The sequence below is a fragment of the Meles meles genome, chromosome 18, assembly GCF_922984935.1.
Source record: "Meles meles chromosome 18, mMelMel3.1 paternal haplotype, whole genome shotgun sequence".
Classification (NCBI taxonomy): domain Eukaryota; kingdom Metazoa; phylum Chordata; class Mammalia; order Carnivora; family Mustelidae; genus Meles; species Meles meles.
Genome location: NC_060083.1, coordinates 38,039,987 through 38,052,400, shown reverse-complemented (window position 1 = coordinate 38,052,400; position 12,414 = coordinate 38,039,987). Strand labels below are relative to the sequence as shown.

General features: G+C 39.6%; 2 protein-coding genes across 7 annotated transcripts in view; one reads left to right on the top strand and one right to left on the bottom strand.

The window, feature by feature from the left end:
- The window catches only part of MBTD1 (mbt domain containing 1), a 69,453-nt gene that overhangs the window by 29,613 nt on the left and 27,426 nt on the right, over positions 1–12,414 (bottom strand). For 5 of the 6 annotated variants that reach the window (XM_045985716.1, XM_045985718.1, XM_045985719.1 and 2 more), the window contains 3 exons: positions 6,584–6,723; positions 5,158–5,272; positions 3,802–3,884 (listed from right to left, as the gene is read on the bottom strand). In XM_045985716.1, coding sequence (XP_045841672.1) covers positions 3,802–3,884; positions 5,158–5,272; positions 6,584–6,723 — 338 coding nt within the window. The remainder of the gene's footprint in view (positions 1–3,801; positions 3,885–5,157; positions 5,273–6,583; positions 6,724–12,414) is intronic. The other variant, XM_045985715.1, reaches the window with a different exon arrangement.
- Positions 8,100–8,618, top strand: LOC123929727 (40S ribosomal protein S12). Its single transcript, XM_045985725.1, has one exon. It carries the CDS (start codon positions 8,183–8,185, stop codon positions 8,579–8,581), a length of 399 nt encoding a protein of 132 aa, XP_045841681.1. The 5' UTR covers positions 8,100–8,182; the 3' UTR covers positions 8,582–8,618.

Genomic DNA, 12,414 nt, shown 5'->3' with positions numbered 1-12,414 from the left:
AATCCTTTTCTGGTTGGTAACAGCAAGTACTAATGCAGGCCTTCTGTAAAAGTGAAGTGGTATAAAGCGGACATTTGGATAGTGAAGGAATCTGTAGATGGGGCTCACAGAGCTTCTGGGTTGGTGATTACATGGGGCTGGTAGGAAGTGGCATAACCCAGAGAGAGCAGGAAGTTCCATGTGCCTTCCCATAACCTTGCCTTATGTATCTTTGCATCTGTCTGTTCACCTGTATTGTTTATTATCCCCTTTATAATCAACTGGCAAATGCAAGGATTTGTTTCCCTGTAAGCCATTCAGTAAGTTACTGAACTCAAGGAACAGGTCATGGAAACCCTGATTTGCAGTCAATTGGTCATAAGCATAGGTAACACCTGGTACTTCAGATTGGTAACTGAAGTAAGGCGAGTCTTGTGGGACTGAGCCCTTAACTTGAGGGATATGATTAACTCCAGGTAGACAGTGTCAGAACCGAGTTGACTTGTCAGACACCCAGCTGGTGTTGGAGAATTATTTGACGTAAGTTAAACCTGCACGTCTGGTGTCAAAAATACTGTGTGGTAGCAGTGTATGAGTAAAAGAAGCACAGGAACGTTTTCCCTATAGAGGCTTAATTAAAAACTATGAAAAAAAAAAACCCAAAAACAAAAAAATTTAAATTATGGAAAGGTCAAAGCCCAAAACTGAAATATAATCGAGCTACTGAGAAAAGTAGCAAGAGTTTCATTAACAATAAAAGACAGATTAGATGAACTAGACGATTTTTAAGATACATTACAGTTTTGTGACCACATGATTTAGGGTTAATTAAAAGTGTTATTACCTAATTCCGTGGTTTCCAACTCCTGAGACTGCCAGAAAAGGGGAAGCCAAGGGTCAGGGGCCAAGGTTCTGGCCACCCCACCCCATCCTTGCCAGGGCAGTCAGTACAGCTTCCTCTTAACCTGACTATGTCTATTAGGGAAAAGAGTAATAATTCTGAAGCTTACACAAACAAACCCCCCAAAATCAAGAACCAGAAAAAAGAAAAAAGTCTCAAAACTACCAAACTACAACCTACACAGAATGAAAGATATACTAGGTACATGGCAATGATACACAGGTTGGAAGCAGGTATATTTAATAACAGTTGAGGCTCAATTTCCTTTGCTAATTATAAAAATGTCAACATTGCTGTACCTGAGTGACTCAGTAAAGCACTGTGAATAATTACAGCAACTATCAAAGGGGACACAGTCCTACGATATACTTCACAGAAACTTTATTCCCAGAAGTTTAAAGATAGACTGTGGAAAAAAAGAGATCCACTGCTGAAATCCTAAGATTTTAAAACTAATCACAATCATACTTAAGCGCCAGGAAATATAAAATGTTTGTTTCCCTGTGATCCTTACTCCAGAAGAGGCTGGGTTACCTTAAAGCAGCAAGGCACTCAACTCAGGGCTCGGACACTGCTCCCAGCCCCAATTTTTGGTTCAGTCAGAATAGTTCTGCTTCCATCTTACACACTGGATGTTTCTTAAAATTAGGTTTGGAAAATAATCCCCTATGAGCAGGAAAAGGCCCCCAACCTGTGCTCAAGTTGGGGACAAGGCAGAAGTGGAGTCTAGAAGAAGTGGGCCTTACTGATCAACCAGTGTTAGGGCAGGCAGTTTGAGTCTTAGAAAACTAGGAGATGGATGAAACAAGGCAGGACCTTGTGCTCCCAGCAGCTCCTCCCATCCAGGTACTAACCAGGCCCGACCCTGCTTAGCTTCCGAGATCAGACGAGATCGGGCGCGTTCAGGGTGGTATGGCCGTAGACTCCCAGCAGCTCCTGACAACAGACTTCCTAAAGCCAAAGCCAGTAACTCTCCTTGGAGACCTAGAAAACTACCTGGGGGAAGAACCAGCTCTGAAGGATAAAATCAAGTGCAGCATGAGGTCTGACCAAAACCAAAGGGATTCAAGTGACGATACTGGTTAAGGAAACAAAGCAAACTCCTATGTACTAAAATAAACTAAGAAATTATCGTTATCAGTCGCTTTCCTACTCAATGAGAAAAAGGCAGTAAAGAAAGAGGAGTGGAGAAGGAAGACACTGGGTGATAGATGCTTTGCTCCTGAGTGAGAAACGGGAGCGCACACAGTATCATTATTGATAATACAATAAGGCTAGCTGCTTTAATCTATATGATAGAACACTTTAATCTTAAAAAAGCCGAGTTGAAAACAAAACCAGTTTCATTATTATAGTAGAGATTTTTCTTACAAAGAACTTTAATAGACATGGACACGAAATAAAATGTGCTTCTGGGATTTTGAAATGCTTCTTAAAAAAATTACTTTGACTGCTTACATAACACAGCTTTACATGGTTTGTGGTATCAAAATATAAACTAACCCCAGAATACTAAAGATAGGAAAAGAGATAAAGGCTATTCAGAAGAGACAACAAATTTCCAGGTATCTGAGATGAAGGGGTTATTGTAATCGTGAACTTAGGCTGAGTTTGAGTTTCTCAAAAGCACAAAGAACTGTAGAGAGAGAAAGATCTGCTTTGCCGTTCTCTTCTGTTGCTGTTGCTGTGTATTTATTTAATCTATTTCACAAACGTGACACTACTATCTACCCTACGGTGAAGGACGTCACCTACTTTGCACTGAATAAAGTTATCTAGGATCCCACTTATACCACCAACTAAGGCTGAACACCTTTACTTTCAGGAAAGAAAACTAGCAATTAAGGAACTCAGCTTTAGTTTATATTTCTAACACTGCTTTCATATGCTCTGCCTTGATCAAGAGTCTGCATTGGCCGTGAACTAATGAAAATTCATTTGAGTTTCCATAGCAAGAACTCAAGCTCAGTTTTGCCTACATGCTGTTATTTGAAAGTGAAGTCCTAACTTAAGAAAATATGTAGTAAACAAAATTTCATTCATTAATTTTCTATTTTGCACATAGTAGCAAACATAATTTTTTTTTTTTAAATAGCAGATAGAATCTTTAAATATAAATTAAACTTGTAGTAAGGTCAAAAAAGTTACTTCTGGAGAGACGTAATCACAGATCATTTAACAAAAAGGAAGAGAAGCAAAAGGAACAAACTTATCTCTGGATAAGGTTTTTTAACGTAGTTCTGAATTACTGCAGACACTCTATAAGAATCTACTTGCCAAAAAGAACATCCTGCAAAGGGTTTTCTGGTATGTGTCACATATTTCAGCCCACAATGCTGTATTACTAACAGTTCCTTCTTTGTTTCTGTGATTCTACCTTTGGAGACAAAAACATACCTGGAAGAAAGATCCTTCCTTTTCTGAAGTATCAGGTCAGCTCACAAAGACTTAGGTAACATGCATGACGGATGGTTTGTATTACGCTGAACCACACGACACTGCCAGCGCACATGACACACAAAACCAGCAACTGTGTATGGTTCAGCGTAATATGAAAATCAGAGGAGACTGGTACTTTTCCCTATTTAAATAATTTTAAGTTATAATTTACTTTTTATTTTATTCTTTTTGGTGGGCAGGAAAGCAAGGTTTATTGAGCGATAGCAAAGTGATAGCACAAAGCTCCCAAAGAGGGAGGTCCTGGGACCTGAGAGGGTTGCTCACAAATGATGATTTCTTTAAAGAACACTTGCACAACTTCTAGAAATTGTTTTTATTACTAATAAGTATAATAAAAAGTAACATTTTTATGACAAAGCATAAAACAAAGACCTTCCAAAGACAAGATACTTCGATGTTATTGTATCTTCGGCTTTAAACAATGACTAAGTGTTTCAATAGGTGAGAAATTCCATACTCACATGTTTAAAGCAGGTAACCGGAGCTGCTATAAAGCTATTGCTATTGATGTAGTTACCCCAGCTGAATCCCTCCATGGATACTGCTGCAGGGGAAAAAAAATACATTTAGATGTATTACAATTCTCAAACCTTTTATTTACAAGACAATATGAAATGATACAAAATTAACTTATCACCTTGAAAGAAAGTTTTCTTTTTTTCCTGTAAAGACTTAAGAACTTTTCTAAATAAACATGAACTTTTGCATAGATCATACCTGCAAACAAATAGCAGTTTAAGTCTTCCATACATAGTATAAGCTGTTTGGAAAGCGAAGGAAGAACGAGCTCTTCAGTCATCAGTGGGGAAGAACAGCTGAGAGCAGAAGTGTTCAGAGAATGCCATGGCTGCTTTTGGTTTTTATTCCCAAGCAGCTTTTACTGGGCACCTCAATGAGATCTCTAACCGGTAACTGCCACAGATACCTTCAGGAGGGTTTTTCATTGCTTTACTCCCTGTTACACCTCCCTACTTCTGCTTCCCTGTCAAGAATCTTCTTCTTCTTCTTTTTTTTTTTTTTTTAAGATTTTTATTTATTTATTTGAAAGAGAGACAGTGAGAGAGAGCATGAGAAGGGAGAAGGTCAGAGGGACAAGCAGACTCTCCGTTGAGCTGGAGTCTGATATGGGACTCAATCCCAGGACTCCGGGATCATGACCTGAGCCGAAGGCAGTTGCTTAACCAACTGAGCCACTTAGTCGCCCTCCTATCAAGAATCTTCTATTAGAGGGGCGCCTGGGTGGCTCAGTGGGTTAAAGCCCCTGCCTTTGGCTCAGGTCATGATCCCAGAGTCCTGGGATCGAGCCCCACATCGGGCTCTCTGCCCTGCAGGTAGCCCGCTTCCTCCTCTCTCTCTGCCTGCCTCTCTGCCTACCTGTGATCTCTGTCAAATAAATAAATAAAATCTTAAAAAAAAAAAAAAAGAATCTTCTATTAGAAATGATGCTTTCCTCAATCTCATCCTCTTGCTACTCTCTTCTCCCCACTCCCTGCAAAGATTGCTAAATGTTGTTTCTTTGCTTTTTATCTCCACCACGCTCCCGACCATCCACAGCATAGAGAACCTGTACACAGAAAATAATAAGTCAAATAAAAAATGCTAAGGATACTGCCCCAAGCACTGTGAACTTGGGAACACAACTACTCTCTTCTAGAATAATTTATTGAAACCAAAACCATCACGAGGAAGCCTAATGTCATAATATACTAGTTGGGCCTAGAAATAGCTTAGTTAACAAAAATCCAAAATTAAAATGTCATTAACTCTAAATGAATCAGTATCAAGTATTTCACCTCTGTCACATTCATCAATATTACCTGCTTTAGTCTTTGCTTGATTTTGCAAGGTAGCTTGATACTGAGCATATGCGGCTAGTTTAGCAACTAAAGGTTGTTTCTGAAGAACTTTCGCTTTCTTTGTTGGAGGCTTACCCTGAAACAAGAAGAGTTAAGTAAATAGGATTCTTTCTCATCCACCCCCCTCCACCGAAAAAATTAACCTGATTGCATACTACTCATTCTGCTTAAGTAACATCAAGGGTTTAGAAAATTATTAAAGCAGAGGAAACATACAAGATATTTTAATATGAGAAATGTTTTTTTGAGTTCTGCTACAATGTAGACATCTAACATGGGTAGCAGAGCTGGCACAGACTAAAACAGCAATATGCAAATTAATATGTTAATAAAAAATTATATCCCATAAGATGTTAAACATAGGCTGTGGTGGATACTTGATTCCTTCTTATACTAGATAAAACCAGTGGTTATTCACTCATGCAGGTTGCAAGCATTGCTATTTATATGGTAAGAGAAGATAATTTAATGTTTAAAGAGCAAGTGACTGAGGTTTATACCTTTAGTGCTAACGCAAAAGATCAATGACAAAATGATCATGGGCCAAATTCACAGTGTGACAAACTGCCATCCATTTGGGTACAGACCACTGCTCAGGATCTTACGTACTGTCTATCTGAAATATAGAAATACATCTAAGTGATGTATTTCCTTAATCTGGGGAATTTATATAATCCTTTCAGTGCTATGTAATGATCACAGTAAGTTAAAGGAGAGTAAGCAAAATGTGATCAAATAAAATATATTACAGAAATCAGTTAAGTGCCTTAAAAACATTGTTTATACGCTGTAATAGTAACAACTTAGTCAAATGGTCAAATCTCCGTTTTGTAGGCATTGTTGTACATTTAAAGAAAGATGAATTTCTTTTTATACCATGAACGTTCTCAAAAAGGTTAGTTGGATTAACCAAACACATTTGTTCAAGGTATCGAACAGGCTGCAATCTGTAGTACAATGCAAAGATGATGGAGAAATAATACCAAAGGGTAAATCATTTCCCCCCAAATACTGAATGATTCTACCTTGATATTAACTCAAAAGAAAACGGGGAAAAAGGCTTCAGTTCCTGTACATAACAAGGTGTTTATTATATTTATGCTTATTCAGAAAAAGAAGACATATTTTTCATTCACTTATAGAAACATTTCATAGTTTACTTTGGGTAGTATGCCTTGTCTATTTATAACAGCTGCTCCATTTTATGGACTGAGCAAACTCTGGGGACCATATATTTCAAAAAAATAAATAAAAAAAATAAATGTGGGGTATGAAGTGGGAACTGGCCAACTAGGTAGAGTGGAGTGCAGTGAATCACAATCGAAGGAAAGGTAAACAGTGAAAGCCATAGAAATAACAGATATAAGGAACAAGAAGGTTTCTGTACCGTTACCTGAAGTCTGGCCAAAATGCTTGCCTTCTTGGAGTTTGACGAATAGCTTCTTGAACATGAAACGCTACAGAAACGCTTTGTTTTGGAGTAAAAAGCATCTCGCACACCAACCATCCCACACATTTCGCAGGTGGCTAATGAAGAAAACAAAAACACTGGTGTCATGGTCATAAAATAAAACCGTTTTTTTATCTCACAGTTTTAATAACTTATTACCTAAAGGTTTTATTTTAAACATGAGACATACAATGTTTTCTGTTACACAAATGATGGAAAAGCCTCCACGAAAGTTAGAGAAAAGACTGGTATGATGTCATGGCTATGGCACCAAAAAGTCTTGACTGTAGCTCAAAGTCTAACAGGTTTTACAAAGGGTACGAACCCACAAACAAATATAAAGCAGATTCAACTTACATGTCCTTAGTGCTCACCATATGCCAGGCATTTTCATAGACACTAAGAGCGCTAGCCTTTTGAAAGGATTATAAACAAAACATAAGGAGAAGTGCAATGCAACATTTAACATGAAGCACGATCTCGAAAGAGCCAAGTCTTGGGAAAATGCTAAGGGTAATACACAGATTCTTTCACGTTATGTTCAGAAGACAAGAAGGACAGGACAGGCTCAAAGCTTGAGGTAGATGCTTGATTATTCCCTCTGATAAGAGGAAAACAAGACTCTGCTTCCTAATGTGTCTCTTTTGTAAATCTGCACACTGGACAATAATCTGAAAGGCAGAATTAGAAGAAGGTCACAAGAACTGAAGTTCAAAATAGGTAAACAGATATGAACTGGGGAGTGGGACTGCTAGGTCAGGGCCCGACTGTGTTCTGTAATGGCTATATACAACTTTACATTCCCATCAGCAGTGTGTAAGTGTTTCCTTTTTTCCACATCCTCACCAGCATTTGTAATCTCTTATCATTTTGGTAATAGTCATCCCAACAGGTGTAAGGTGGCATCTCACTGTAGTTTTGATCGTTATTTTCCTGATAATTAGTGATGTTGAGCCCGTTTCATGTACCTGTAGGCCATCTGTATGTCTTCTTAGGAAAAACGTCTATTCAGGTCCTTGTCCATTTTTCATTTGAATGTTGTTTGTTTGTTTTTTGCTACTGGGTTGTAGGAGTTATCAGATATGATTTGCAAATATTTTTTCCCACTCTGTAAGATGCCTTTTCAATTTACTGCTTCCATTATTGGGTAGAACTCCTTAGTTTGATGTAGTCCCATTTTTTTTAAAATTAAGATTAAAAAAAAAATTTATTTGACAGACAGAGATCACAAGTAGGCAGAGAGGCAGGAAGAGAGAGAGAGAGGAGGAAGCAGGCTCCCTGCTGAGCAGAGAGCCCGGCGAGGCAGAGGCTTTAACCCACTGAGCCACACAGGTGCCCCGTCCCATTTGTTTTTGCTTTTGTGTCTAAACCAAGAAATCACCAGTGTCAAAAAGCTTTCCCCTATTTTCTTGTGTTTTTGGTCTTACGTTAAAGTCTAATCCATTTCGCTCTTTCCCTGCCGCCGCCGAGTCGCGCGGAGGCGGAGGCAGAGGCGAGGGTGCAGTCAAGATTCGGCTACACTCGTAATCTACCGCCATGGCCGAGGAAGGCATTGCTGCTGGAGGTGTAATGGACGTTAATACTGCTTTACAAGAGGTGCTGAAGACCGCCCTCATCCACGATGGCCTAGCACGTGGAATTCGCGAAGCTGCCAAAGCATTAGACAAGCGCCAAGCCCATCTTTGTGTGCTTGCATCCAACTGTGATGAGCCTATGTATGTCAAGTTGGTGGAGGCCCTTTGTGCTGAACACCAAATCAACCTAATCAAGGTTGATGACAACAAGAAACTAGGGGAGTGGGTAGGCCTCTGTAAAATTGACAGAGAGGGAAAACCCCGTAAAGTGGTTGGTTGCAGCTGTGTGGTAGTTAAGGACTATGGCAAAGAGTCTCAGGCGAAGGATGTCATCGAGGAATACTTCAAATGCAAGAAATGAACAAATAAACTTAGTTCTTGTTCCAAAAAAAAAAAAAGTCTAATCCATTTCAAGTTAATTTCTGTTGAGTGGTGCAAGGATCCAGTTTCATTCCTTAGCATGTGCATACCCAGTTTTTCCAACACCATTCGTTAAAGAGATTGTCCTCGCCCTATTCTGTATTCTTGTTGCCCTTGTCAATAATCAGTTGACTGATAATATTTCAATCAGATATCTGTATTCCTGTGTTCACTGCAGCATAAGTCACAAAAGCCAAGATAATGAAAACATTTACATGTACTCTGATAGATGAATAGAGATATAAAATGTGGTGTGTAAATATATATATACACACACACACATACATATAAAATACTATTCATTCACAAGAAAAGGAGAAAATTCTATCATTTATGACGACAGGGTTAAACCTGGAGGGCATATGCTAAATGAAATAGTGTATGGGATTATTTACACGTGGAATCCTTAAAAAAAAAAAAAAAAGGCCAATTTCATATAAATAGAAAATAGGATGGTGACTGCCAGCCGCTGAGGGGTTGGTGACATGTAGGTCAAAGGGTACAAAGTTTCAATTATAAGAACAGTAAATTGTGAAGATCTAACATACAGCATGATAAGTGTAGTTAATAATACTGTACTGCGGGGATGCCTTTTGGTTGCGTGTCTGTCTGCCTTTGGCTCAGGTGATAATCCAAGGGTACTGGGATCCAGTCCCATACCTGGCTCCTTGCTTGGCAAGGAACCTGCTTCTCTCTTTGCCTGCTGCTCACCCTTGCTTGGGCACACTATCTCTGGCAAATAAAAAAAAATCTTAAAAAAAAAAAAAAAAGTAATACTGTACTGCATACTGGAAAGTTACTGGGAGTAGATATCGTGTTCTTTTCCACTACCCTACACACAGGAGAACGATATGAAGGGATGAATAGGTCACTTACCTTGATCTTGGTAATCATTCCACAACATGTATGTATGTGTGTATAAATACAAAATCATCACGTTGTACATGTTAAATACATACAACCATATAAAAAACAAACCCAGAAAGTAACACAGCAAACAAATGCCTGAGTGGGTTTAAATCTCTACCTAGTTAAACTGGAGGGACCTGTAGTTCCACCAGTACTTACAAATCTCTTGCAAAATCATGAAAGAAAGATAAGGTACCACAGGATTAGAGATGAAGAAAGGATGTTTAAAGAGAGAAAAAACAGAATGCTTCCCTGTTGAAAAAAATTACAGAACAGGTAAGTAAAAAGGACTGTGATCATCTAGGTAAAGAAGTTGTGATCCCAAGGGACAGTGAATCTTTGTCAGGAATTCTACATATCGAACTATGATTCCTAGGACGTGTCTGTAAGCGCCAAGGCAGGGACTATTCTATATTGTCTCTCTGCATCTCTAGTATTTAAAATAGACCTGGACACATAAAGTCTCAATAAGCTTTATTTCCTTCTATGATACTAGTACTGGACTGGTAAAACTAAATCACGGCAAGAGTATAGAGTTGACCCTTGAACAACATGGGTTTGAACTGTGTGGGTCCATCTGTATGTGGATTTTTTTCAATAAAGATGATATGGTACTGTAAATGTATCTTCTCCTTATGACTGTCCTAAAAAATCTTTTCTCTAGCTTACTTTATTGTAGGAATACATTATATAATGTAAAAAACATACAAAACATGTTAGTCGACTGTTCAAGTTATCAGTAAGGCTTCTGGTCAACAGTAGGCTATTACTAATTAAATTTTTGGGGGGGCAAAGGTTACATACATATTTGACTGTGTGAGGGATCAGCACTCCTAACCCGTGTTGTTCGAGGGTCAACTTATGTATTAATAGCAGTTTTTTTTTTTTAAAGAGTTAACACATTTAGGGGCACCTGGGTGGTTCAGTCAGTTAAGCGTCTGCCTTTGGCTCAGGTCATGATCCCAGGGTCCTGGGATCGAGCCCCACATTGGGCTCCCTGCTCGGTGGGAAGCCTGCTTCACCCTCTCCCTTTCCCTGCTGCTCTACATACTTGCACTATCTCTGTCAAAAAAACAAAACAAAACCCAACTTAAAAAGAGAGGAAAAAGAGTTAACACTTTGATAAAATATCATGCAGCTTTGTCAATAGTGACCGAGAAATTTAAGGTGAAATCGAAGACATCCAGGTAGGTTTTAACTGACCACATGACCATACCTAGTTGGTCCTGATAAATGAGAGGAAATTCTTTTTTTTTTTTTTTAAGATTTTATTTTTAAGTAATCTCTATACCCAATGTGGGACGTGAACCCACAACCCCAAGATCAGAGGTTGCATGCTCTACCAACTTAGGCAGCCAGGCAACCCCAATTTTTAAAAAGTTTTATTTATTTTTTAGTAATCTCTACACTCAACATGGAGCTCAAACTCATGGCGGCCTTGAGATCAAGAGTCACAAGCTTTTCCAAGTGAGTCGGCCAGGTGCCCCAGGGATGGGAAATTTTTTGATAATGGCCTACATCTCTGTACCAGGCCCTGTGCTTTCAACTTTTTAATCGAAAGACTAGAATATGACCTACAGGGCATTATCATCAAATATGCAAATGGCACAAAACTAGAATATTATATAACACAATCTTCAACATTAAATGACAGAATCAGAAAAAAAAATTTCTAAAAAGACCAAAATTTAGTAAGAAACAGGTTATGTGAATTTATTTATTTAGGAGTGGGGAGGGGAGAGGGTGAGAGAATCTTAACCAGGCTTGACTCTGAGCTGGATCTCATGACCTGAGCAGAAATCAAGAGTCGGATGCTTAGCTGACTGAGCCAGCCAGGTGTTCCCAGAATAATTTAAAGTCTTAAGCCTTGGATTTAAAATATCAACTGCAGGGGCACCTGGATGGTTCAGCTGGTTAAGCAGCTGCCTTCGACTCAGGTCACAATCCCAGGGTCCTGAGATTTAACCCAGTGGCGGGCCCCCAGCTCAGTGGGGCATCTGCTTCTCCCCTTTCCCCTGATTTGGGCATGCATGTGCGCTCTCTCTCTCAAATAAATAAATAAAATCTTAAAAAAGAAAAAAAAAATCAACTGTAGCTGGAAAGGGGCTGGAACTTGGCAGGTCTCAAAAGGAAAGCTCCCAGAAGGTTTACTGTTTCCAAACCCAGAGTCTGTCCTTTGGGGACTGAGGAAGTGCCTAATTCTTACCAGATATTCTGCCACACTCAGAGAGAGGTCTCCGAGGACCAGCACAGTGTGCAGCTCATCCAGTATCCAAAGGGGAAACCTCTGCAAACATACTTGCTGCCCATCATCCTGATGGACAGGCCTGCGGAGGTCAGTGCCAGTCTTTTGCCCTTAGACCCATGGCGAGGCCTTGGGACCTGGCTTTTGGCAGCTGAGGTTCTATGACAGTTATTTAAGCTCTGATCACTGTTACTCTGCTTCCCTTTATCAAGAGAGCCATTAAGAGAAATGTGAAACTGATTTCACTACAGCCCCAACCTGGGAGTAAGTTTGAAATCATTCCTGGGTCCTCTTCAGGCCCTGAATCATTTCTCAATTTTAAAATCAGAATGGTATCATGGTGGACTCACTTCAGAATCTAAGCGGTATCAAACAAGGCTGGATCCTATTCCCATTCAGTGTTCTCAGGCTTCCCTGGTGTATTCCCAGCCCAGATGGGGCTTCTGGGAATACTTCCCTCACCCCTGCCTTTAGGCCTTCGCCTAGCAGGTAACCACATCTCAACTGTACGGACAGAAAAACAGGCTCAGTGGGTTAGTACCCTGCCCAAGGCCAAAAATTTAACTCCAAATCTGCTTAATCTACCTTCTTTCCCCTGTGCCCGAGTCTTTGTGATGTCC